General features: G+C 42.3%; 2 protein-coding genes across 6 annotated transcripts in view; both read right to left on the bottom strand.

Annotated features, from left to right (window-relative positions):
- The window catches only part of LOC135493846 (centriole and centriolar satellite protein OFD1-like), a 462,799-nt gene that overhangs the window by 22,366 nt on the left and 412,741 nt on the right, over window positions 1-27,692 (bottom strand). For 4 of the 5 annotated variants that reach the window (XM_064781463.1, XM_064781462.1, XM_064781465.1 and 1 more), the window contains one exon: window positions 11,642-11,817. In XM_064781463.1, the coding sequence (XP_064637533.1) occupies window positions 11,642-11,817 (176 nt within the window). Of the gene's footprint in view, window positions 1-11,641; window positions 11,818-14,132; window positions 14,281-14,807; window positions 14,869-27,692 lie in introns of those variants that run through there. The other variant, XM_064781466.1, reaches the window with a different exon arrangement.
- On the bottom strand, window positions 18,825-19,827 carry LOC135493202 (uncharacterized). The gene is made up of 3 exons (XM_064780281.1): window positions 19,692-19,827; window positions 19,186-19,334; window positions 18,825-19,017 (listed from the first exon to the last, which is right to left on the bottom strand). Exons 1-3 carry the CDS (start codon window positions 19,817-19,819, stop codon window positions 18,860-18,862), a joined length of 435 nt encoding a protein of 144 aa, XP_064636351.1. The 5' UTR covers window positions 19,820-19,827; the 3' UTR covers window positions 18,825-18,859.

Raw genomic sequence — 27,692 nt, 5'->3', positions numbered from 1 at the left:
TAATTCAAACCTCACCATACGTACAGTGTGATTATGGCGGCAGTGAGGGCTTAGGTCGACGGCAATGTGAGGAATATAATCAAGATAGGAGGTATAAGGTTAATGGCATCCCTATGAACTTTCTTTAGAACGAGCGGCGCAGAATTGTTATCGTTAATATTTGTGACAGATTGATGACAGAAAACTTAGATCAGTTGGAAATTGATCAATGCTATGAAAACCTCGTGAAAGAACTTCGTAAAGAAATGGATGACGTTTTTGCTTATAAAGACGTTAAGGTGCATTTTAATAAAAAAGAAAAGAAACTGAAAAAGAAACCGTGGTGGAACACAGAGCTAGATAACTTGTGGTTTTTGGTGAAAACCAGTGAAAGGAAAACTTGAAAATCAAAGGTGACCGACAAATGAAACGTGAACTTTTACTGAAATTCAGGGAGAACAGGACTAATTTTGATAAAACATTCCGCAGGCTAGAGCGTACTTTCAATGTAGAAAGAATGAACACGATTGACCGCCTTCAAACGGATAACCCGACGGCATTTTGGAATGAGGTCAATCAACTTGGCCCAGGGAAAAAGCATGCGGAGAGTATTAAATCAGTGAAAATGACAGACGGTTCAATTTCCTACAGAAAGGAGGATATTATGCATAGGTGGAAAACCTCGTATGAAAGCCTATTCAATGGAACGATCTCTGATGACTTTGACAAAGCACATTGTAGGAATGTTTACTCTGAATGGGTACATGTTTCACAGAATATGGGCCATGTGCATGATCAGAACGCATTAAATGTGAGAATACCTAGAGAAGAAGTAATCAAAGCGCTCGGTGGTCTAAAACAAAGGAAAGCAACTGGAGTGGATAAAATACCAAATGAGGTGCTGAAAAGTAGGGAAATGACCACGATATTGACACAGTTATTTAATAAGATATTCGATAGTGGTAAAATCCCGAGCATGTGGAACAAAAGTATTATCCACCCAATTCATAAATCAGGGAAGGATAAAAATGACCCCCTTGGCTACCGTGGGATAAGTTTGAATAGTACTGTCAGTAAGGCGTTCAGCGCGGTGTTGAATAATAGACTGATGACATATTCTGAGCATAGTAGATTAGTAGCTGTTGAACAAAATGGATTTAGGGCAAAACGAAGTTGCATGGATCACATTTATAGCTTGACAACTATAATCCGTAACAGGAAATTACTAAAAAGTCGACTTTCCTGTGCTTCGTCGATTTTTCCCGCGCTTTTGACTCTATTGAACGAACATGTATGTTAGTGAAGTTATATCGGATAGGTATTAATGGTAAATTTCTGCGTGCAGTTGACGGTATGTACCGAAATACTAGTGCCTGTGTACGGATAAATGGACACTTGACAGACTTCTTTCAAACAACATCAGGAGTACGGCAGGGAGATTGTCTTTCACCTACATTATTTTCGTTATATGTTAATGATCTTGCGCTTGAAATCAAATCGAGTGGACACGGTGTTCCTGTAAATGATGAAAACGTAGCCATCCTCCTATACGCGGACGATATAGTTCTTATTGCGGAAACTGAACAGTCACTACAGGATATGTTGGATATAATGGGAAAGTGGAGAATGTTGGTAAATGTTGAAAAAACTCAGGTAATGCACTGTAGACGGAAAAGGAATGCGAAAACAAACTTTATGTTTACATTTAAAAATGCAAACTTGCGCGTCACTGATAAATATCGATATCTTGGAGTGACTATCAACGAGACTTTAGACTACACAGTTACAGCAGATAAACTGGCAAAATCAGCTTCTAAAGCGCTTGGAGGGATTCTAGCTACGCATTTTAAAACGACAGGTCTTAGTTATGATGTGTTTTGCAAACTGTACGACGCAAAGGTTTCACGGATTATGGACTATGCATCTTTCGTGTGGGGATATAAGACTTATAAAGAAATGGAAAAGGTACATTTCAGAGCAATGCGTTCGTTTTTAGGTGTTGGAAAATGTGCGGCGCTGTGCGCGATAGAAGGTGATATGGGATGGACCCCAATTGCTATGCGGCATCATATTTGTATGCTCCAACAATGGTTTAGGCTTTGCAGACTTAGTAACGATAGACTCTTGAAAAGGATATTTGTATGGGACTATATGCTATCACAGAACAGAAATCTAGATAACTGGTGTAAAGGTGTGAAAAATATAGTATACGGGGCGAATATGAATGATCTTTACGATAATGTTGAAATGTGCCAAGGTCTTAGTAAACATCAGGTTGGTAACATTTTAAAGGCAGTGGGATCAGTCATGCTAACAAAGTATATTGATAACTGGCAGAAACAACTGAATGAAATGCCTAAGCTAAGAACGTATAAAACACTAAAGACTGTGTTTGGCGCAGAACCATATGTAAAAGCTAGACTATCAAAACAAGAGAGGTCAGCCATTGCGCGTCTAAGAAATGGTTCATTCCCGATAAACATTGAACTGGGAAGATATAGAAATCTACCAGTGGAAAGGCGTACTTGTCCAGTGTGTAACGATGGCGTTGAGAGTGAGGTCCACTTTCTTTGTGTGTGCCCTTTGTATGCTGTCAGTAGAAGATATTTGTATAGCAAAATTGACATTGTTGAACCAAGTGATGATGAGGAGAGACTCCAGATTATGTTAACCAAGGGTGAATTTGCCAAAGAAGTTGCAAATTTTGTGATTTGGGCATATGAGATGAGAAATGGGCAGTAAGAACTTGAAACGACATCTTACAACTCGTATGCCCGAACAACTGTCTCATAAGCCTTAAGGCTGGCTATTAGTATAAATAAATAGGTGACAATAAACAAATAATATAATATATACTGGTGTTCAGTCATGGTTATAACTATAGTATTTTGATGACTAAGTCACAACCAGAATGTAGGGTTAAGTTTGAATTTAGCCATTTCTGCATGGCGCTCACCAAATGCGGCACTGATCACAAGTGCGTTTGAAGACAGGATGATGCTGTATATAATTGACAGCATTTTATCAGGCAGGTGTACTGTCCCTTTAAAGACAAACCAGTTTCTATCATTCGCAAACTAGCATTCTTAGACGAGACTTCTTAATTCTTCATTGTTTTGACTACAGGGATAAGATCGCTTCAATAAGTTCTGCATTAAGTTCACCATATGCGGCACTGAACACGTGTGCATTCAAAGATGGTATAATACTGTATGTGGTACTTCTTGACAGCATTTCAATAGGCATGTGTACTGTCCCTTCAATGACAAACCTGTTTCAGTCCCTCTCAGGCTAGCATTCTCAAAGTAGAATTATTAATTACACCATGGACATATCACAACCAGAGTTCAATAAGGATAAGCCTTATGCCAAGTAGTAAGAAATCAGTCAATGTTGCAGCTTAGGTCCTGGGTTGCGAAAACTTTACCGTACCGTAAGTCTTACCAGCCATCCCTGCAAGGTCATGCTACGGATCATCCACAAAAGACTCGAACCCAAGGTCGAAGAAAGATCAGCAGAAGAACAGGCTGGATTTAGCAGTGAAAGAAGTACAACCAAATAAATCTTCAACAACAGATTGTTAACCGAAGAATACCTGGATTACCAGAGGGAACTACACCATGGCCTCATCAACTTCAACAAAAAGGCTTTTGACTGCGCATGGAACAAAGGCCTAAGGATAGGGATGAAGGACTAAAACATCGATGAACCTGTGGTAGGAATCACCAAAGCACTCAATGACCGTATGTGACGAATTCGTATAATTGTCTTCCAAGTAGTGACTTAAGTGTCAGTAACTCCGCCTTCTCTGACCCTGTCAACACTAACAATTTTTCCTCTCCTATACTTTTGTAAATTATCATCCTTTATATTCAAGTTGTGTTCATTAAATTATTATTATTCGATTTCTATGGTTTTGTGCATCATTTAGAGGCCACGATACTCATGTGAGCCACTGTATCGTGATACCGTACAACAAGTGCAATGTTTCAGAACAACCAATTCCGCGAATTCTTCTGAACTATAGTCAGTGTCCTTCAAGGATGCCTTCTCTCCCTGCACATCATGCAAGAGGCGCTGATGAACTTCAAAACATCTATCTCCATCGAAGGCAGACGACTGTTGCAATCACTGACTTATGCAGCTTGCCATCAGGCAGCTGGCCTACTTCATTAGCATATCTGTCAGTCAGATGTCTTAGAGACTCTTGACCAATCACTACCAATCACTTCCTTATTTGTTAACCTCTCGCTCTCCAATCATATATTGTATGTACTTTACTTGCGGATAACGATGAGGACTTTGATAAACTTCTTACGGAATCGGATGATTATCAAATAGACGTGAGCGATAAGCTTGTTCTATATGAATACTTCTACGGCCAACGTGAGCCTACAACAAAAACCGAGCCATCCGCCACAGCCGCGGCACTGGCACCAGATAACTGGTACTACTCCAAGATCTCGCAAGGTAAATTTTCTTTGACACCCTTTACCGGGGACATTCTTAAATGGCAGTCATTCAAGGATAGTTTCGACGCTGCAGTCAATAGAGACACCACATTGGACAATGTGCAAAAGTTTCAATACCTCAAAGCTCATTTGAGGGATGAAGCCGAAAGCGTAGTTGATGGACTACAACTCACAAATGAGAACTACACCCATGCTGTAGAAGTTTTAACAAAACGTTATGGACAGAAACAAAAGGTCAGTGCAGCATACATGAAGGCCCTTTGGAAACTTGAAGGTCTATCGGGTACTTTATCAAGTTTGACACAGTTTTATGAGTCCATTGAATCATACACACGTGGATTAAACTCTCTCGGTAAAAAGGAAGACTCGTACGGTGATCTACTCGAGCCCATCATCCAGGGAAAGCTGCCCGCAACCATGAGAAGACAACTCGCTCGGGATAACGCTCATGATGGCGAATGGACACTTGACAAGTTATGCAAGGCAATTCGTCACGAGATCGATTCACTTCAGGCTGGGGACTCGATCGATTCACTCAGCTTGGAACCGCAAGCAACAGCAGCATTCGTAGCAACGACAGGCCAGAGAAATTGGCGACAACCATGGCAACCTCCGCCATGCGCATTTTGCAAACAGACGGGACACAGGCCTCATAACTGTAGAACGATTACTACAAGCCGGGAACGCAAAGAAATTGAGAAACGAGCCAAACTGTGCAAGAACTGCCTCTCACATAAACATCGTACCTTTGAGTGTGAGTGACATTTCGTTGTGGAAAATGTAACGGCCGCCATCACACTGCCCTCTGTTTTGGCTCGGCCCAGCAGCCCACACAGCAGCCAAGCAAGTCTAATAATCGTCATAACAACGCACGCAGGAGCTTGGCCAGTGCTACACCTCAGCCCAGCACAGAGGAAAAGATCCAGGAAAAACGTGGAAATCGTCAGGGAACGAATGCCGATGTAGGTCAAACTGATCTTCAACAACTTTTCACTTCACACGGAGATGGTCAACACCCAGTTTTATTGAAAACTGCCGTAACGCAACTTGATGCCGGGAAAACAGCAGTACGGGGAACAGTTCTTTTCGACGAAAGATCACAGCGCACTTTCATAACGGAAAGTGCCACATGGCAGCTGGATTTAAAACCTATAGGAAACGAGAATGTAGGTGTAAATGCTTTCGGTGCAAGTTCGTCGGGTGTACAGTCAGTCCAAGTTGTGAATGTAGTCTTACGCGACAACAATGATTCTGAGCATATCAACATCCGCGCTCTTGTTGTGCTGAAATTAACCAAGCCAATGCAAAATCTTGTTAACCCGGATGTCGCAAAGTTGCCTCACCTACGTAATCTAACGCTAGCGCACACGCCTTCACACGCCTTCACACGTGGATACGTTTGAAATTTCTGTGCTAATCGGTGCCGATCATTATTGGGATATCGCAGGAAATCACATTGTTTGGGGCAAAGGCCCAATTACCGTGTCATCAAAACCTGGATACTTGTTATCTGGTCCGAATCCACCAGTAACCGCATCAGTGTTCTCTACAAGTGTAATGCACAAGTCCATCGATACTCAAATTGAGAAATTCTGAGGCATTGAAAGTATCGGAATAACGAATATGGCAACAACGAAGGAAATTACATACGAGGAATACACTGAAACCCATCTGCGAATGGAAGACAACAGATACATTGCGAAACTGCCGTTGAGAGGAGACCATCCGCCGCTCCCAACAAACTACAACGTTTGCCAGGCCCGGACCAAAAACATGGTTCGTCGCCTCACACCTGACCTGAGGAAAGTGTATCATGGTATCATACATGATGAAATCGATAGAGGATTTGTTGACCGCGTACTTAAGGAAAATCCTAACAACGGACATTATTTACCACATCATCTTGTGAAAAAGGATTTGGAAACGACTCCCATAGGAGTCGTATACGATTGCTCATGCAAAACGGCAAATGGAAACAGTCCAATGATTGTTTAGAGGCAGGACCTCCCCTCCTCAACGATTTAGCTGTAATTTTTCTGCATTTTAGGACTCAGAAGTTTGGCTTATCGGCAGATCTAGAAAAGGCCACATCGGACTGGATGAAAGTGCCCAACAGTGGACGAAATTCCTATGGCTAAGCGATCCGGACGATCCTGAATCTACGTTCGCAGTGTTTCAGTTCAAAGCCGTGCTGTTGGGAGCAGTCTGCTTACCGTTTATATTGAATGCAACTGTGAAACAACATCTCGAAAGAAACGCCAGCACCGTTGTGCAGGACATAGGCAGGAATACGTACGTCGATAACATTATCAGCGGAACGAACACGGAAGCCAACTTAGTTGATTACCATCGCGAAGCTAACACGCTCACAAAGAACGCTCGATCCAACTTACGAGAATGGGCTACTAATTCAGTGGAACTACGCAACATTGCACAGAACGAAAACCGTGCAAACTCTGATCCGGAAACCAACGTCTTTGGGATAACATGGAATACAAACACTGACAAATTAGCATACCTAAACAAATGCGCACGCTCCTTGGATAATGATCACGCGGTGAAAAAACGCGAATGTCTGCAGATTACCGCAGGGATTTATGACCCGCAAGGATATTTGGCTCGCTTACGGATATGTAGTCTACCTCCGCCATGTCAACACAAACACTGTTTCAATTGTCATGTCGGAGGCAAGAGTAACTCCTGTAAAAACACTAACTATACCGCACACAGAACTTATGGCAGCCTTATTAGGCGCACGCTTGATTAACTTTGTACACCAAAGCTTGAAACAGCAACTAGATATCAAAGGATGTACACTGTGGTCTGATAGCCAGATAGTGCTTCACTGGCTTCGCAGTGACAAAAAACTGCCATGTTTTGTCCAGAATCGCATCACTGAAATCAAAGCCTTTGACATCATCTCCGAATTCAGATATTGCCCCACAGATATTGCCCCAGCAGACCTGGTTTCACGAGGAATCTCTGCGGAAAACCTGTCTCAAAATACTCTGAGGTGGAACGGACCAGATTGGCTAAAAACCGGAAATTGGCCATCTTGTGATGTACTTGATGCAAAAACTTTACTCGTTACTATCGCCAACGAGGAAGCTATTGACATTAGTATAAACAAAGTCACGTGCCAACCTGCTGCGCCATGCGGGATAATGAACATTGTTGATTCAGAGAGATACAGTTCACTGCAGCAACTCTTATGCATTAGCGCTCTTGTGATGCGTTTTGTCAACAATATCAAGGCCAAAAAGGAAAATCGTGTACATGGAGAGTTAAATGCGCAGGAGATTAATGAAGCAGAACGCAGATAGATCAAAGATACTCAAACGTATTACTACGAAACCGAGCTCAAGAACTTCAAGGGAAAGCAGAAACACTCGGAACTCTAGCGCGACAATTACGTCTGTTCATAGACATGATGGTATTTTGAGAGTCGGTGGCCGACTCCATAATGCGCCCATGCAATACACCATGAAGTTTCCTATCTTGATACATCCGAAAAGTAGACTTGCAAATCTCATTATTCTTGACTGTCACGCGCCAAGACAAATCATTCAGGACTACAATCGACAATTATTAACATCAGGCACAGATATTGGATAACACAAATCCGGATCACTGTAAAACATTTGTTCTGAAAATGTGTCATTTGTTGGGTCGTCAACAGCAAACCGTACATGTAACCGATTGGTCTCACATGTGCTGTCACGCGTGCGATTCATCTCGAGTTGGTAATGGGCATGTCATCTGAGGCATTTCAAAGGGCTTTTCGGAGATTCGTCGCCCGACGTTCTCTTCCCCAGAAAATGGTGTTGGACAACGGATCAAATTTTGTGGCAGCGGCTAATGACCTCACCGAACTGTTCAAATCACGCACAGTCAGGAGATACCTCGCAAATCGTCGCGTACAGTGGACAAATATTCCCAAACGTGCCCCTTGGTGGGGTGGTTTCTGGGAGAGACTGATAGAACTAACGAAAACCTCACTCAAAAAAGTGCTAGGTCGGGCCTTTGTGTCTGTTGATGAACTCAATACGCCATCGATAGAAGTGGAAGCAGGTTTGAACGACCGCCCGCTGACATAAGTTTCTGAGGATGTTGATGTGTCACCACTGACACCGTCACACCTTTTACTAGGACATCCGATAACTGCACTACCGTATGACATAGATAGTATGGATGAGCTCAACGACCCAACGTTTGGTTAACCACAGGATTTATGCAGCCGTAACATCCTTCTTGGACTGATACAGGCAGACTTTTGGAAACGATGGACTTCAGATTATCTTTCCGCACTTCGCAAAAATGAACGTATCAGCGGCAAAGGTATTACGCTTAATATCCTATCTGTCGTTGACATAGTTCAGATTGAAAACTCTTGTATACCACGCACTGAATGGAATCTTGGTGTGATCACTAAGGTGTACCCCGGTCGCGACGGACTTATTAGATCTGTCGATCTAAAAACTAAATCTGGTATTTTGAACCGCCCGATCGCGAAACTGTACCCCCTGGAGGTGAACTCAGCCATGTTCAATGCGCCTGATGATAACAAGCCGACTGAAACCCCTGCCGATCCGGTTACGCCAGACACTGACAATGGGCCTAATACCAGGCCAAAACGCCAAGCTGCTCTTAAAGCGCAGAGTGAAATGAAAACTTGGGAAAATCATTTGCTTTACAGACTACAGCGAACTGACACTTTACTATTGCTTTCAAATAATTCTTGCAACGTGTATGCGTCTATACATTCATCATTTAGCGTTTTCCTAGACATTGGATTAACGTCGATTATTCGTTTCTCACAATGTATACATGACTGGATTATTGTATTTTTTTCCTTGGTAAATTATCTTCATTCACATTTATATTCTCGTTTTGCATAATTGAATTTTCATTTTCATATTGCAATGTTTATATATTTGATGGTGTTTGACTAAGGTCAAGTAATTATGACCTCATACTTTGACTTGGTTTAGTTTAGCTACCATTTGTAACACTTGAATAAGTACGCATTTTATGCTTTGAGGCTTTACGCACTCTAATCTTGTTAACAGACCTGCAGAGGATTGCACTTCCTGTTCACATCCAATCTCCTTGCTGAGATTATTTAGCCATGTGTTTATAAGTGTCTTAGAACTTCTGCTTTATTTTCTTTACTTGTACTGTCGTATTATGGTATTAAATCACACAACGCAATATTTCAATTTATCTTGGTCAACTACCGGATATCTTTAGCATTTCCAGACACTCAGAAACGCTGTTTCTCTTTGATCTTTCGGTACAGAAGGACACTTTGTTTGTATTAGTATTTAGGATGGTGAATAGTTTTCTGTCTACATACGGAACTTGTTTACAATGTCCGCCTGAGTTAATCAAGTTCGTTGAATGAACTCTTAGAAGCTGCAAACTTTGTAATTGGGTCTGTTTGTTCAGCTATTCTATCTGTGTCTTTATCCGGTTTATACTGTTCAGGAAAAAGCTTTTTTTTCCACTTGACATCTCTCTTGATCGATTACTCATATTATCAGGTTAAATCCTTCGAATTTATTCTTCGTCGTGGGAGAATGCTGCGATCACTGACTTATGCAGCTTGCCATCAGGCAGCTGGCCTACTTCATTAGCATATCTGTCAGTCAGATGTCTAAGAGACTCTTGACCAATCACTACCAATCACTTCCTTATTGTTGTATGTACTTTACTTATACTATGTTATTTTACCAATAAATAAGAGTTAGTTAGAAAACCAAGCTTGACACTTCTATGCGTTTGCATGAGTCATCAGATATCAGCACGTGGTGCAAGCTCTAGACTCTCCGTTCCTTACTCCCATGTGGAAGAAGTTCAGTGTCTTGACTTCGACCCCACAACCACTAAGCAACCTTCACTATGCAGACTCGATGGCAGGCAACGGAGGAGAACATCAAGACTCTCTGCCCGAGTTGAAAAGAGCAGTGGTAACTATGGTATGGAAGTTAACACCCAAAAAGCAAAGGAATGGCCAACAGCCCTCAACAAGGCACCATAATGGATATAACAATGTGCAGAGAACTCCTTGAATATGAGGACCAATTCCAATACCTTGAATTATTCCTCAACAGGGATTGTACCTCAACACAAGAGATGAAAGTAAGAATCGCCCAAGCCACAGCTGCACTGTCAAGACTCGGCCTCATTTTACAGAGCAAGAACATCATGCTTTTATTATCTCTATATTGCTCTTTGGCTGTAAAAGCTGAACAACAACTGCTTTTGAGCACTCGTGACTTTGAAACGCTTCATGAAGAGAATTGACTTTAACTCGAGTGCAAAACCGCCATTGGTGACGTCATTTGCGCCAAAAGCTATTTCTCTTGACCTCGATTCAAAAGGCTTTTTCCAAAAAATGTGATTCAAACGATTTATTTATCAATTTATTGAATTTAGTAAATACAATATACAGAGAAAGGATTGCACAAATATCGAAATGTACGATTATTTTGAGAACTATTTTGGCCGGTTCACTCTACCACTTGCGCAACTTCGTCACAATCATCATGTGGTGACAACTCTGATTGATTTTTCATAATGGCGATGTTGAATGGCTTTAGAGGAACTACGTCCATCCCCTAACCACGCCATCCCCAGTGGCCCCTCTAATGTTAGAGTGGCATTTGAGATGAAGTGCATACGAAAACTAATTGGCATCTCCTATGTACAATGAAGAACTAATGTGTCAGTTCGACAAGAGGTTGAGACAGCTTGTGGATCACACAAGTCAGTACTTGGCACCGTGAAAAGATGGAAGCTCAACTGGTTTGGGCACGTTTGCCGACACAACTTGCTTACCAAGACCGTGTTGCAAGACACTGTTGTTGGATGGAGGAAGAGAGGAAAACATGGATGGACAAAATCAAAGAATGAACTGACTTCACAACACCTGAACTTATCCGAATGGCTGAAAACCGATCTTCTTGGGCACCTATCAGTGCTACCAGCGCCCCTACATCCTTATGTCACTGGTCTTAGTAGTAGTAGTAGTAGTAAAGAAGTGCTATATAACGTATATTATTGTCATTATCATTGCTATATTATTATCTATGTTGGACTTAGTTGGACTTGTTGTCCTTAAAACTTGGCAATACTGTTTCTCTGCCTGTGACATCCTCGTAACCCTTAAAGACTGCTAGCTGCCATACCTGCACTGTTTTCTTAAGTTTCTCCAACTCCAACCTCTCCCTCTCTCGCTGCTCCTCATCTCGTTTCTCCTTCCCTTCTTCATAATGACGCCGCTGCTCCTCCAAATTAGCCTCGACTGCCTCCTTGTGCAGAGGCCTCCCTTCTGACTCCCTTTTCTGCATTTCATGCGCAGTTTCTGAAAAGACAGTGTAAAATGCATTTTGGCAACACTTTTTCCAGTTCATCACAATAATATGATGCTGAATTTGTGTGCTTAACTCTTTCAGTGCCCTACCTGTCGATCGATGAACAAGAAAATGCATCGCTTGTGTGCCAAATCCGTTGATCGACAGATAGGGTTGGTTTTGGTATATATCGTTAGATGGCGATACCCAAGCTCAATAAATGCAAGCTCTGCTCGAGCCTTAGCGAAGCATACGCCAGATTCTGGTCGCAAGGCATCCCGGGTCAGTATGATTAGCAGAAAGGGCGGCAGGAAGGCCACGCTTCATCCGTTTCCAGCTGAAAAAGTCGCATAATTTTTGGCGAATTCAGTCTGAGTAAACGATCTTTTCCGAAATGAATTCCTCAGGGTGAATTTTTGAAATATTTCGTGTCAGGTGGAAGTGCAAAATACCCCTTTGCCCTGGTGATTTCCTCAATATCTACCACATTCAAAATAAATATTACTAGCTTGTAAGTGTTAGATGACTGATAGGCGAAGTCAGTAAAACAATAATATGTATATAAAACATATAACAAAATATCCTTTTTATTTTTATTTTTTTCAAATTTTACAAAATCTTGAAAAACCTGAATTTTCCTGCAATAATTCAAAACACTCTGGCACTGAAAGAAAATTTCAGGTCCCTTAAACAAACAGTTTTTTTTCTAGGGCCTCTGGAATAGTCACTGTCATGAGGGTCAAAAATGGACTTCTTAAAATGAAACGGCCAGGAGCCATTGTGCTCACCGTATAGATATTTGGTGGTTAGGTATTCATTCTGGTTAAGAAACATGCTACATGTATAGTATATAGGTCAAACCAAAGTCAGTATGACATGTGATGTATCCTTGCTTGGAGTACCAACCATAAACAAGTCATCGAAAACAAGTCACTAACAAGCGAGATATTGCACTTTTTATCTTTTTTCAGGTTTTGGTCTCCTGGTGGCCCATTCAGTCAGAGAATCAGATCGGATTGAAATTCCGTGTCAGAGGTTACATGTGATAGGGAGTCATGTGTACCAAATTTCAAGTTCATAGTTTTAGCGGCTACAAAACGTGCCATAGTTACACTCAAACGGCCAATTTACACCATTTGACCTCTGTGATCTTGAAAATTAGGTCAAATCAAAAACCTGTATTGTGATGTATACGTGCTTTTGAGCACTCGTGACTTTGAAACGCTTCATGAAGAGAATTGACTTTAACTCGAGTGCAAAACCGCCATGGGATGGCAAAAGATCAGGTATGATCCGAAACTGAAAATCATGTCCTTGACACAATGGTTCTACTCATTGGCAAGGGTTACCAAATATACATCGACAATTACTACACCACGCCCCACCTCATGAAGCACTTTTATGAGAACCACATTAACGCATGTGGTACAGTAAGGAAGGGCATCACTGGGTATCCCAAAAAACTCATTGCAAGACCTAGCTAGTGTATAGGCAGTTTGGAACTTTGCATACATGTTATCAATCAATGGGCGAAGATTGTACAGATGGTCGTAGTCTTGGTGGTCCATTGGCACTGCTGTGGCGTTATCATTCAAGAGCAGGAACTTCAAGATGAGTATCGTTCCTCGTCATGACCTGGGAAAAAAGTGGTGTAGAGTACAGTGGGTCTGTTGATCAGTAGAGGGCAATTGACGGCTTGCGAACGATTCCCATCAGCATGGTGAAGGCAAGGAATGTCTTCATCTCTTCTGCATTGGTGGGGGTCCATTCATGAGCTCGAGACTTGGGTTTCAGTGGGGTAGGAGGGTTACGAAGGTAGTCATCAGCGGGTTTTTTTTTATGTATCAGGATTTGGTTGATCAGATCTTCATCAAGGTAGAGTTGGCAGAAGTCCACAGCCTTGAAACCTGTAGTGTAAACAAGAACCTCAGCTGCTGACGTAAAGGGATGAACAACTGGTGCCGTATTATTTGTATCGACCCAGTTTGCGTATGTCATATTCTGGTCATTCAAAACATAAGCTCGACGTTCCCTCTGTGTCCTAGCGACATTAGCACCACCACCAGGTGGACGACCACAACCTCTTTGTCATCCTCATCTTCCTTGCCCACGACCACGACCTCTGCCACCTAGAGCAGGCTGCAGAACATTACCTTCATTATCAGATTCGCTACCAGATGTGCCATGGTCATCACTGTCGGGGTCAGACACATCTGAAGGCTGAAAAGTGTCGTCAAGGTCAGACGTATCCATTTGCTGAAAATCGTCAGACGCATCCATAGGCGCATCTTCACGGTAAGACTCATAAGCGTCGGAAAGCCTCCCATCCTCATCGTCATCATCTAAATCAAGTCCTCCGTCGTCACTGTCTGAATCCTGGAAGACCTCCACAACTTTACTCGAAGACATTCTAGCAGCTGGCCGTTGACAGCTGGGTCCTGGCCTTGGGCTGGTGCTGTTTGATGCAGTAGGCCCTGAAACAAAACAGCATGATCACAATCACAGTCCAGCTCCGACCCCCAACCACCCCCAGAAGATCAGGGAACCTCCCTGGGGACATCTCCCCCAGGGACACCCCAAAAACATCCCGCGGGACAACCCTTCACCCCTCATCCTCAAACCTAGTATCATTTCATGCCTACACAGAAAATCACAGCTAGATTAGAACCACCCTGGCAGTGTTCCTCAAACTACCATTTTTCTCTTTTTGAATTTGGCGCCAGTGATCACGAAGCACAATTACAAATGCAGAGTAGGACAATCAACTGAAATCAATCCGACCAGTTTCCAATTAAGATGGCTGAGCTATCTTGCTACCAACATCCTTTGGCATGTTTGGTTCAAACAAGTTTGATTTTTGCACCACTGACTTTTGTCAGTCACCATGTGACCTAATGTGACCATGTGACCTAATGCAACGAAAGTTGCATATGACCAACCCTCCCCTCCCCAAAAAGTTTCAATTTGACCCAAAGTAAACGCTGACTGTGATAAAACCAACCTTGTAACCTTTCGTCTCAAGACTCCATTTTGGAATGTCCTCCAGTCATCAGTGCTGCCATCTGAGAAATTTTACTGCAACTATATTTTAGAATTACTGGTGTGCCCTGCAGACGTATGTTGAACGTTCGAATCAATGGGTATAACAACAAACCATGCACACTACATACATGAAATGTGGACGTACGTCGAACGTCTATATGGCACATCAATTACCAAAAATTGGGACGTACGTTGTACGTCTATAAGGCACCGAAAGGGTTTAAGTGTAACTCGTGTCAAATTTCACCATATAATGTTTTAGCTGTTTTTGACAAATGACTACGTCACTTTCTCATAAATCGGTAAGGTTTTCGAATCGAAATGCACATTTTCTAGAAATTGATGGTGTAATCCTGCCCGGACGGCTCGCTTCGATGCCGTTTTCGTTGATGACGTCACAACATGAACATTTTCGCGGTCGCGGTGATTTACATTCAGCGATTTTATAATAAATCTAATCAAAAATGGAAAATTTGAGCTTCACATTTGTGATCAACAATTAAAAACGGGCGTATTCCTCTCTATGGGAGGAAATTCACGTTAGTCACAGATCACAAGCCTTTATTGGCTATACTTGGTCCCAAATCTGGCATCCATACCATCTCTGCTGCCAGGATGCAGAGATGGGCGCTGATACTATCAGCTTACGATTATGACATTAGGTACAGGGACTCGGCGTCCTACGCCAACTGTGATGCTCTATCGCGATTACACAATCCTGAGTTGAGTAATGCGGGAGCTGAGGGTCCAGTCTTTGCTGTAAAAGCTATAGATAATGAGTTTCCCATTGAAGCTGAACATGTGAGTAGGGGAACTGAGTTGGACCCAATTTTGAGCAGGGTCCACCAATTTGTACTGAATGGGTGGCCGAGTGATGCAGGAAAACTTTCCATTGCTTTTAGACCCTATTTTCAAAGGCATGACCAGTTGTCTTGTGAACAAGGATGTGTCCTCTGGGGCTCAAGGGTGATTGTTCCTAAGAAACTGCAGAATCATGTTTTAGATGAACTCCATTGGGAGCATCCGGGTGTGTGTAACATGAAGGCTTTAGCTCGTAGCTATGTATGGTGGCTCGATTTCTATGCCAATATTGAGGAACAGGTTAAATCCTGCTCGGTTTATCAAAAAGTGAGACAGACTCCTACCAAACTTCCTTTACATCCATGGTTGTGGCCTTCGTGTCCATTTCGGAGAGTACACATTGATTTTTGTGAGGACAAGAAGGAACACTTTTTGGTTCTTATAGACAGTTACTCTACGTCGATTGAAATTAAGCCTATGCATCAGAATACTACTGTTGAGAGAACATTGGATGAGTTGAGGCTGATTTTTGCCCAGCATGGGTTACTGGAGCAATTAGTATCAGACAACAGGCCTCAATTCACTGCGAGTGAGTTTAGAAACTTCATGTAAGCCAATGGTATAAAACATGTGTTGGTTTCACCCTACCATCCTGCCTCCAATGGGGCTGCAGAGCGTACAGTAAGAGTATTCAAAGAGAGTTTCACCAAACAGATTTTGGAAGGTAATAAGAAGCATTCCTTGAAGCATAGAATTGCTGATTTCTTCCTAGGTATAGAACCAGACCACAGAGTACCACTGGAGTGAGTCCAAAGCCTGTAGTGAGATGATCAACCAGGGTAACAAAACCACCACGAAGGTTGATCTGTGAGGATGAGTAAGCTACTGGCTCAGAAATTTCAATGGGAAGGTTGACTTGTGAGAAATAATTAGACTTAATTCTTGAAACTTTTGTTTTATTCTGTTGTGTAATTACAAATTTGAGTAATCAGTACATGTGTATAGACCTTCAGTTAAAAGGGTGTTTCTACAATTTTCTTTTTGAAGGGGAAGCAATGAGTTCTACAATTTTCTCTTTAAAGGGGAAGCAGTGTAGTATATTTTGAATATCTTGGGTTACTTGCATTCATATTTGGCGCCATGGTTTGCGCATGCGTATCTACACTACTAAATCTATAGACTTCCAAGGAAATCACGGCAACCGTGCGCACTGTCTCTTTGAAACTTCACCTAACCTTTCACTACCTTTCCATTCACAAAATGATCGATTCTCAGTCTAAACATTTGCCGGGAATGTGGACTTTTTAGCGATTTTATTCAGGAATTTTGTCTGATCTAAAACTCACGGAAATTGCCGGACATTGCCGAAGTTGACCGTTCTGTGTTGATGACGTCATCAGTAGCGAACAAAGTGACAGACCAGTGAAGAGCAGCCAATTTGCAACTTTCGTCCTGCCATCTGCTGGAGACTTCGGGAACCAAAATGTGTTGATGACATCATCAGCGAACAAAGTGACAGACCAGTGAAGAACAGTCAATTTGCAAAGTGTCAATGGCGAGTTGTCCATGTTGTCCGGCGAGTTTTGCACCTGTTTTTGGTAATTATCCGTCCTTTCTGTTACAGTCATGATTACAAAATGTTAAGATATTGGCGATTACTATATTATGCACCATGACCTGGTACTGGTTGTTTAACACTGCACACTGTGCCGGCCTGTGCATGCTGACACACTGTACACTGCGCCGGCCTACGTCACTGCGCCGGCCTGTGCATGCTGACAACTGCACATTGCGCCGGCCTGTGCATGCTGCGTGCAGAATGCTGCGTGCAGAAACATGTTCAACAGACTGACACAGAACTTACAGGAATTAAAGGGGATCTGACGGTTTGGGGTTAAAACGGCTTTCTCTTGGCTTATTGTTTGCATTATATTCATTAAAATACAGTCACGCATGTTTAATGCGCAAAAATACATCACCCGTGAAGTTATTTGGGCTTTTGGTCGAAAACGCACAAGATTGTCTGAACTCGCCAAGAAATGCTATAAATAGATCCGTGACGTCACTCCGAGAACGCTGTTCCTGGAGCACTTCAAGAAAACATGGCGGCGAATGAGGATTACTCGAGCGATTTTAGCACGGATTCTGATCTGAATGCGAGAGGATTCATCGATTACGGCGATGGAGATGACCAAGGAGATCAAGAAGCTAATGAAGACCCCGATCAATTTGGACCATACATGTTTGAACCGGTGTTTGAAGGTGAAGAAGGCGCCGCCGATATCGACATCGATGAGGACGACGAAAATGACATGAGATGGTGACTTGATCCTGCTCGTTTGGGAGAATGGTGAGCTCCGAATGCCGTGACTATGAATGATTATGAGAACTCGGGAATGGAAAGAATTCTGTTTTCTCTGTGGATGTTTGTAGTTGGGCTTTGGTTCTATGGTCGGTCATTTTGCATCCACCTCCACCCTCCATGTAAAACAGTACACTGCACATGGTACACACCACAGCCAGCTTGGCTGAGAGTATCAGTGAGTGCAACCACTTGTACAAATATACATGCACGCCCCAAACATCTTGTTGCAGTGAACAAACAGGTTGATTAATAAATGATAACAAGAAGGCATTATTTGATTTGATAGTTCCTTGACTGTATTTACAAATACGATGGCAATGCATCATGATGAAAATGTACATGTTTAAGTAACTTGTAAAAATATACAATACAACACAGCTTTCTTATAATCATTGTCATCTTTTTGCAGGTGCAAAACTGCCAAACACTGCCAAAGGTGAAGGAGAACAACTGTTGCAAGGAACGTGATCAAGTCCTGAACAAGATTGCAGAGATTGGCGAGGAAGAGCGCAGAAATAACGGGGAGCCAAAATGCATTACCGAACACCCGGGATTTGACTCAGTGTGTTTAAGTGTCTGGTCATTACAGACTGCTTGGCTGTATTAGAGACAGCAGTACAAGGGGAGAGCTTTTGATGGACCGCAAAATGACAAATATAGACACATTTCATACAGACAATTGGTGCGGTGGTGTTTGGGATACATAGGGAAAGACAACCGTGTTGTGTTGCCATCGTGTGCATTATCCTGTGTCCGAGCACACTTCCCCCCACCTGGGGAGGAAGAACAGTTTCAGTTCCGTGGGTTCATGGCAGCAGGGGTTCAGGAGAATCCACAACTCTGATTCAGACGTGATTGAAGCGTGATCTAAAAGCTGTAACTGCCTCCCTCATATCTGGCTTTACAAATGATGCAGAAAGTGGCGGTGGCTCTGGTCTGCTTGTAATGGTTCGCTGTGTGTACACAAGTTCCATTAGATTCTGAAAGCAGTCTTCAACGTAGTCTGGAAGTGGAAATAGAATAAACATATTAGTACATAATTATTGTTATTTCATTGTCAACATGATAGAACTTTGTTATGAATGAGTCATCTGATAATACAGTCATTCCTAAATATTTATTTGTTTGTCGTTTAAATATTTCTAAAGCAAGAGAGCACATTACAACTCACTGTATGTTGCTCCAACTAGGATTTTCTTGACTGCATATCCCCCGGCCTTGTACTTTGGAAAGTCGATCTTGTAGCGATTTTCACCAGCCATTGTTATAGCCGGAGGTCTACCAGCATTCTCATTATAATGGAGAGCAGCAAGACGGAGCCTGAAAAGGATAGTGCAGTAAATTATCAGTAATTTCTCTCACAGTGCAACATGTAGCTTTTACAGGGTTTGATGTGAGCCCCCCCCCCCCCCCCCCAGACAAAACACTTTTGGCAGTTCTCAGCTGCAGAGATGTGACCAGTCGGCGACTACCATACAGTGTTGCAGCCACCATACCGTGAAGGAATACCGATATGAGATAGGACCAACTGGAGACATTGTCACAACCGCTAGGTTTTCTGTACTAACTGGATTAGTGCTCAATGCACAAGTACATACCAGCAATTCACTTTGAAAACCTGGAGGCCTACTTGGTATTGATATTTCTCATCTCAAGCTAACATTTGTGTTCACTCACCTACTATACATTCCGCTGTGCGAGAATTTAATCATCTTCGGGGCAAAGTGGTTCAGAACACTGTGGTATGCTTCTACTCCACTGGTCTGTCCCAAGGCCGACATTTTGCTGATGTCATTCAGCAGCATTGTCTTCGTCAAGAGATCGACAAGCTCGTCGCACACTTCTGTTCCTGAAAAATCACCACACAAAAATATAGTAAATGTGCAGCTAAATAAATTTACATGTGTACCACAAAAATAATTGCTTGTCTTTGAGCAAAATAGAGCTCTACTTAACTCATTTGACATATGTGGCAGTGAACCCGTAATGCACCCCCACAAAAAGAGTAATTTGGTGGATCTTGCGTATCGATTCAACGTGCTCTCATTTGAAATCTAACAGACGTAAGCATCACATTTTGATATCCTACTCTTTTTCAACCATTTCCTTCGTTTACCCGTCAGCCGCCCATGCACACAGTTCTTGTGCTTATTTTGGATGTGGTCTACACATGCCAGCCACTTCTTTTTAATCATCTCTCTGTCGCCTTCAGGGGAGGACATCACGCACCAGTAGAGGTGGTATTGGATGCTTTTGATCCAGTCTCTGATGGATTCCATCCCCTTCTTCTTGGCCAGTTTCTCCATCTTCTTGCATAGACCTAGAGAAACAAGTATATTAAATATTAGTAAGAAAATAGACAATACTAGTAGTTAATCTAGAAGGTATTGGACTTGAATTGAAATCTACCCAATGCCAAGTCCAGAAAAAGTATGTGCAGAAACCGGTCACTGTCATCCACATCTCACTTTTCTGCATTATTCTCTGCCGATTCGGGGACGAATTTCCATTCAGTGGCTCAATAATAACCATCACCTCCCCAAAAGACCAACACTATCATATTGAAATACTGTGAAAAACACGGATGTTCTGAATTTAATACGCACCTTTGACGACATGCCAACAATCAAAGTAATGGGTCACTTTCCAACTCTCCTTGATCCACTTGGCCAATGATCTGTGCCGGTCCGTTATCACTGCCTTTATACTGTAATCCTTGAAAAAGGGGGCACTCCTTTTTATCCCAACGAGCTCCATGTTGGTGCTGGCTTGCTTTGGTGCCTCATTACTCTGCAACAAAAAAAAGAAATTACTGCGAGTGAGACAATTACACATGTGTGATCTTACAAAGTCTTAACACTTTTGACACATCTCTGCAAAATATTGATTCTAAAAAGCAATTATATATCAAAGCAGGTGATTGGAAAGGAAAAGTACTCACCTGTACTAACTCAATTGACAACAGTTTGTTGATGTCAAGCTCCATAAAAACGTAAATGCCAAATTTGGCACTATGCCCCATGGAGTCGCACCGTCCGTCTCCTCCTATCACCAATTCCTTGTCCTGCAGGGATTCCATAAGTGTTGCTTGTGATTGCTTCCAAGTATTTTCCACTGCCGTGTGCAAATACTTCGTCTGGTGACGGTAAAAGGTCCTTGCAACACAACTCTTGATGTTTAGGAAGCTGAAAATTCAACATAATTGTTTAACTTCGAGAAGAACTTACTTATTTTCCAAAGACAGCCAATCAGATTTTCTTATAATTTTATGGTCAACCCTAAGTGAATGAATAAAATTGGCTGTCATGTACTAATTGGCATAGCACATTTGAAGGAGCAAACTAATTTCAAACTTAACTGCAAAACACTCAATGATTGTACAGTCAGCAGCACACTGAAGAGGTTGCTCACCTGAAGAGTCGGAGGACCTTGCTTGTCAGAGAGCCCGAAAACAGGATGGCACCACTCAGGAGAATGTTCAGTATCGGCATGGCTCCGACTTTGGGCTGACTGTCCCACTCCCTGGTGCTGCCACATTTACTGCACTTTGCCCTGAACGTAACCATGGAGCCAAAAACCCGCTTCGAAATACTTGTGGGATGACTGCAAGTGGTACAGGTATCAAAGAGCTCCACCAGAGGAGACTCAAAGACAATATACTTTGGTTCCTGATGCGGAGGAACTGGTTCATTTCTGAAATAAAGACATTGTTTATCATATCATTCTATTTGTCGTGAATTCTATTTTTGATAATCATTCAGCAACACCATGGTTCTGAATAACTACTGCTGAATTGTGAATTATATTAAGACATCTCAGGTTGCAACCGCATTGCAGAAAGTAGTAGAAGGAGGCCATGTAGTACTGTGAGTTGTTTTTAAATTCAGGCCTGAAATATCCCAGCATGAATAGCTTTCAAAGATTCAATCATGTTAACTTACTGTATTTCATCAAATGCAACCTGAGTAAGGCAGTCCTCATCGTCGGAGTCCTCAATCTCCATGTCCTCCTCTGGAAGGTAATCTGCATCATTTGGATCATCTTCTGCCCCATCACCAGTGTACTCCATATCATTATCAGTCAAGTCATCATCCTCTCCGTCACCAGACCTATCCCTGGCTTTCTTCCTCGGTGGCTCTGGGTCTGTTAGAAGAGAGCATTGAATCCCTACAGACCTATAGGGAGGCCTCATCCTTCTGGGTGTCTGGGTGCCTGAAATAATAATCAATAATATAGGCTAGTAATAGTTTAAATAGCCTCAACTTACTTGGTACTGTAACTTGCAGCAACTGATGAATTAGGCCTATGACTAGCTCTCTCAATGTCTCAAACCTCCTTGAGCTTCACTAATAAAAACTATGCTGAGTAGGCCTCATCACTTCTTATGTAGCTGAATCAATAGTATGTTATTAATACGTACGCTTTGATACCAGATCTACTTTTGGAGCAACCTCCACAGCATCACAATCAACAATGATGTCGACAGGTGAATCAGTTGGATCAGGGCCATGGGGAATCTCTCGTGCCTCAGCATTTGCAGCATCCTCTTTCTCCTTGACAACCAACTCCGATATGGCATCATTAGCAAGACGGCGCCTCTCCCGATTTCGAAATGCCGCCCTTGGCCTCTGTGGGGTACTCTCATTCTCCGAAACCAGGTGAATGGTTGGCACAGCCCAATCTGTTCGTTGCAATCTGAAAAATAGATGATACAGTTCAATATACATGTATGTAGCCTACTCACTCTACATACCATGCTGATGCTCTAATAATTATAGTATAGGCCTAGTAAGCATATGCTCAGCAGTTTGGTCACATCAATCAATCATCAGTGGTGAAGGGTCAAGATCATGAGATCATCCTCTGATCTGCAACATTGAAAAGCAAGAGTAATAATAATAACAAACACTCACTTTTTTGCGTAGCCAGTGTTATACTTCATCAGATTCTTGAAGCAGTCATCTTTGAAGTGTTTATAGCACAGAACGCTGCCATTCACGCTATCCGACGGTTCCCATTTGTCTCGTTTCACCTTCACAAAACGGGTCCATTTTCGCCGCAATTCCGCAGTCTTTTGCCTCACTTCTTCGGTCGTTCCGTCCTTCAACTTCTTCGGATCGGGAAACTCAAAAAGTCTGTTGTCTCGATGGCTGCAGTTTGCAGCAACTCACTGTTTAACCATGCTCAAACTCTGATCGCTTTGTAAGTTGATAAATGATAAATGCTATATGGAAATTCCCGGATGTGAATCGTGCGTTCTCGGTATGACGTCACGGACTAAGTTTTTTGCGCGCGTAATTCGAACTGTTTTTCTTTGACGAGGTACATTTGGACGCGTGTTACACAATAATGGTTCGGAAGAGCGGATTTAAAATTTGGGTTTTTGAACTTGAATACCTAGTAAAACGAATTAAATTACTGAAATTAAAAAATTCCAACCCGTCAGATCCCCTTTAAATAGACAGAAGCGCTGGCCTGTTGTTCGTCACTCGCACTGCACACTGTCAATGACTGTGCCGGCCTCTGCATGCTGACACAGCACACTGCGCCGGCCTGTGCCTGCTGACACTGCACACTGTGCCGGCCTGTGCATGCTGACACACTGTACACTGCGCCGGCCTGTGCATGCACAGGCACGACGCGTTTCAGCATTTAAAACACCAGAAAAGAGAAAAAAAAATTAATCTCTGGGAGTACCGAAGGCACTTTAGTGATGATTTTTCCCGGTTTTCCTATTCTTAAACTGTTCAAACGCATCCCTGTGTGTGCATGCTGCGTGCATAACTGAACTGCCTGCCATGCAGTCATTTGATCATATCCCATTACCATCATTACAGCTCCAGGTAATTAATGTCCCATGAGCCTTTACCATCACATATTGTCCGTCGTTAGACATGGGTGGCACGTTCTGTAATCGCTGACGCTATTTAACTGAAACTGTGTACATATGTACCCCTTGGTGACCGCTACTCAGAGACTGAATCATCATATGGTTAATGGTTTGGCCACCAAGGGGCCAAAAGTCGAATCTGGTAGTTCTTTACTTTACATGAACCATTCCAACTATGCATAGAATCATGAAAAAAGGATAAAAAAATCATTTTCACGTAATTAGTGATGTTACCAACAATCTAAACACATATTGCTCATTTTCTCTATGCTAAAAACATTCATTGCTTCAATTTCAGATGGCTTTTGTTGTCGGTAACAAATCCCCACCTGAAGTTGTTTGTGACATTATCAACAAATTAGAAGACATCCAAGAGGACACCGAAAGTTGTCTTGCAAAGATTGAGGTAAATATCACAAGAAACAAGACTCAGAAAATCATTGCAAACATGCCTCAATGGACAAACCGTTTGGAACAGAAATTCACCGCTGTGATCAAGACTGCTACTGACTTGAAAAAAGAAGTTGCCTTCCTAACACAGGCCAAGAAGAATCTCCAAGTCAAAGTCAACCACTTGCAAGCCCAGGTTCCTGTCTCCCAGCCAGTTTCTGCATACAAGGCAGTTCCTGCATCACAGCCAGGTTTTGAATCAAAGGCAGTTCCCATGTCACAGCCAGTTTCTGCATCTAAGGCAGTTCCTGCATCACACTCGCAGCCAGATATTACATCCAATGCTGTTTCCATGTCCCAGCCATTGTTTTCAGACAACTATTCAGATGATATCACCCTCAGTCAAATTATTGACAAATCATTGAGTCAGTCACAGAACTCGATGAAAGATGAACACCAACCATCAACCTCCACACCTGAGGCAAACTTCCCTAAACGTCGCAAGAAGCATAACTTCACCCCTAAATTGAAGAAGACAAAGATCAAGAAAGCCAACAGTACTGATAAAGATTCTACTCAAACAGACACTGAGACACTCCAGACACAGGAGTCGATGACAGATGAACCCTCCAGTAAGACACCCCAGTCACAAAAGTCGATGAAAGATAAACAGCAGCCATCAACCTCAACACCCAAGGCCGACTCCCTTAAACGTCACCAGAACCTGAACTTCACCCCTAAATTGAAGAGAAAGACCAGAAAGATCATGAAACCCAAGAATATTGACATGACTGCTGACAACTCTGAAACAGATATTGAAACATACTCGAATGCATGCCTTGCATCAGACATGTCACATGACACAGTCCAAGAGAGCAATCCAGATAAAGAGAAACCCAATGACACAGTTGATGATTCCCTTCCTTGAGACAACAACACGCAACAAACTTCTTCAACTGAATAGATAAACACAGGACATTCCAAATGTGAATACTCTACTCAAACATGTATCATATAGCACCATAACCTCATCACAGATACCATGCAATACTGCATTTTTCATTGTTCAACATGATTCAACTGCTGATTGGTACTGCTGCAAAAACATTTACTGCTGATAAAATCTCAGGTGAACATCCAAGGGCAGGGGATGCCCCTTATTATCGAAAACAATTCAAAATTAACCCAGAAATTTTGAATAATTCTTTGATATTGAACATATATTTTTGTTGGAAGCACCAGCACACATCAATATCTGTATTATTTCTATTTCATGCTGCATTTTTCATTGTTCAACTGCTGATTAGTACTGCTGCAAAAACATTTACTGCTGATAAAATCTCAGACGCACATCCAAGGGCAGGGGATGCCCCTCATTATCGAAAACAATTCAAAATTAACCCAGAAATTTTGAATAATTCTTTGATATTGAACATATATTTTTGTTGGAACCACCAGCACACATCAATATCTGTATTCTTTCTATTTCAACTTTTATTTTCAAAAGTGATCTCCGGTGCCAAAACAATGGCACTCGCTACAACACCCAATGTGTTGTCAGTCATGCAACTTCCATGATTTAGGGTGATACTCCACGTTTGCCAGTCTTCTAGCACATGTTGACTTCCAAATATTAGACGATAACTCTTCATGTCATTGTCATTACGATTGACCTCATGCAAATTTACAACTTCATGTATATCAACTTCCAGTAGAAAACTAGCAAGTGCAGTACCACCCTTACTTCACAAATATCTAGAAATTCTTCCTGTATCTGATAAGTCACACTTTATAAATACAACACATTTACTGAATATTTCCTTCTACCCTTACTTTATTTTTACTTTTCAACAGAACTAATTACCCAGTGTGCAGAACCAACGTGTCGAATTGCTAGACAAGATTTCATACTGCTACATAATGCCAAGGCGTCAGAGTACTGCGACCACGGCCACCCTTGCAAGTCAAAGAAAACGTCAAAAACGGAACGACACCGCTACGCTTCCAGCATTGGGTAATGTTCAATGTCCAACAAAAAAGACCTCCCTCTTCCACACAACCTTGGACAAATGACCTGTGTCTGCTCATCCTGTGGAGCTCGGACATGGAAAACAGAGTTACATTCTGGCAGAATAGGCAACATTCTCAATCTGTTCCAACCAAGGCAAAACTGATCTTCCCGTTATAGCAGATCCCCCAGACTTGCTAAAACAACTTTACATTTCCAACTCAACTGAGGCCAGAGAATTCTGTCACAATATTCAAGGCTACAACTCAAGTCTTGCTTTTGCATCTTTGGGAGTTCACGAATATCAGTTACCTAGCAGAGGCCCATACACCTTCCGCATACAAGGCGGCATTTATCACCGGATTGGCCACCTCCTCCCTGACGAAAATCAGTTGCCTTAATTTTCGCAGTTATACATTTATGATACCGCGAATGAAGCAAATAACAGATTGTCTTGGAATCAGTCACTGAGTACAACATTAATGACTCAATTGCAAACAATGTTACATCAGTGTAATCCATTTATGGCTGCATATGAACAAGCCCTTGATGTTATTCTCAAGGAACCAGACAACAACTTCAAATTTGTACTCTGTGCAGATCCCACTACAGACTTGCGTCGATACAACCTGCCAACAGCCAGCGATATATGTGCCATAGTTCCTCATTCTCAGTCAACTCCATCATCAAGGGATATTGTCCTTTACAAACGTTCCTCACTTCATCCACAAGGTCATAGTATCCTCCACATCAATGAGAATCACCCCCGCTATGATCCACTGCATTATGTACTTCTTCTTCCCCACGGACAATTCGGATGGACTCCCAATACATTATCCTCATCAGGCAAAAAAATTTCCACCATGCAGTACTATTCCTTCCACATGATGCAAAGAGATGGCAACTTCAATGTTCTATTGCGTGCCGGACGACTCTTTCAACAATATATAGTCGACCAATACGTAAAAGTTGAACAAGAACGTTTGAATTACATCTATTACCACCAAAGTGACTTACGCGCCGAGTTGTACCAAGGTCTTCAAGACGCAATCCTTTGTGGAGATACAGATGGCAACACGATTGGGAGACGAATCATCCTTCCTTCATCATTTACCGGAGGTCCTCGCAACACACATCAGTTATATCAAGATGCTATGGCGATAGTACGTCACTTCTCCAAACCTAACCTCTTCATCACCTTCACCTGTAATCCGCAATGGCCTGAAATCCGAACTGCCTTACTCGAAAACCAAACTGCTGCAGAAAGACCAGACATTGTTGCAAGAGTTTTCAATCAGAAGAAAACAGCATTCATCCATGAGATCACGCAATCCAAAATCTTCGGTGAGGTTCAAGCGCATGTCAACGTCATGAATTCCAGAAGCGCGGA

This window comes from Lineus longissimus, chromosome 9 (genome assembly GCF_910592395.1).
Source record: "Lineus longissimus chromosome 9, tnLinLong1.2, whole genome shotgun sequence".
Lineage (NCBI taxonomy): Eukaryota > Metazoa > Nemertea > Pilidiophora > Heteronemertea > Lineidae > Lineus > Lineus longissimus.
This window is presented reverse-complemented; position numbering and strand designations above follow the sequence as displayed.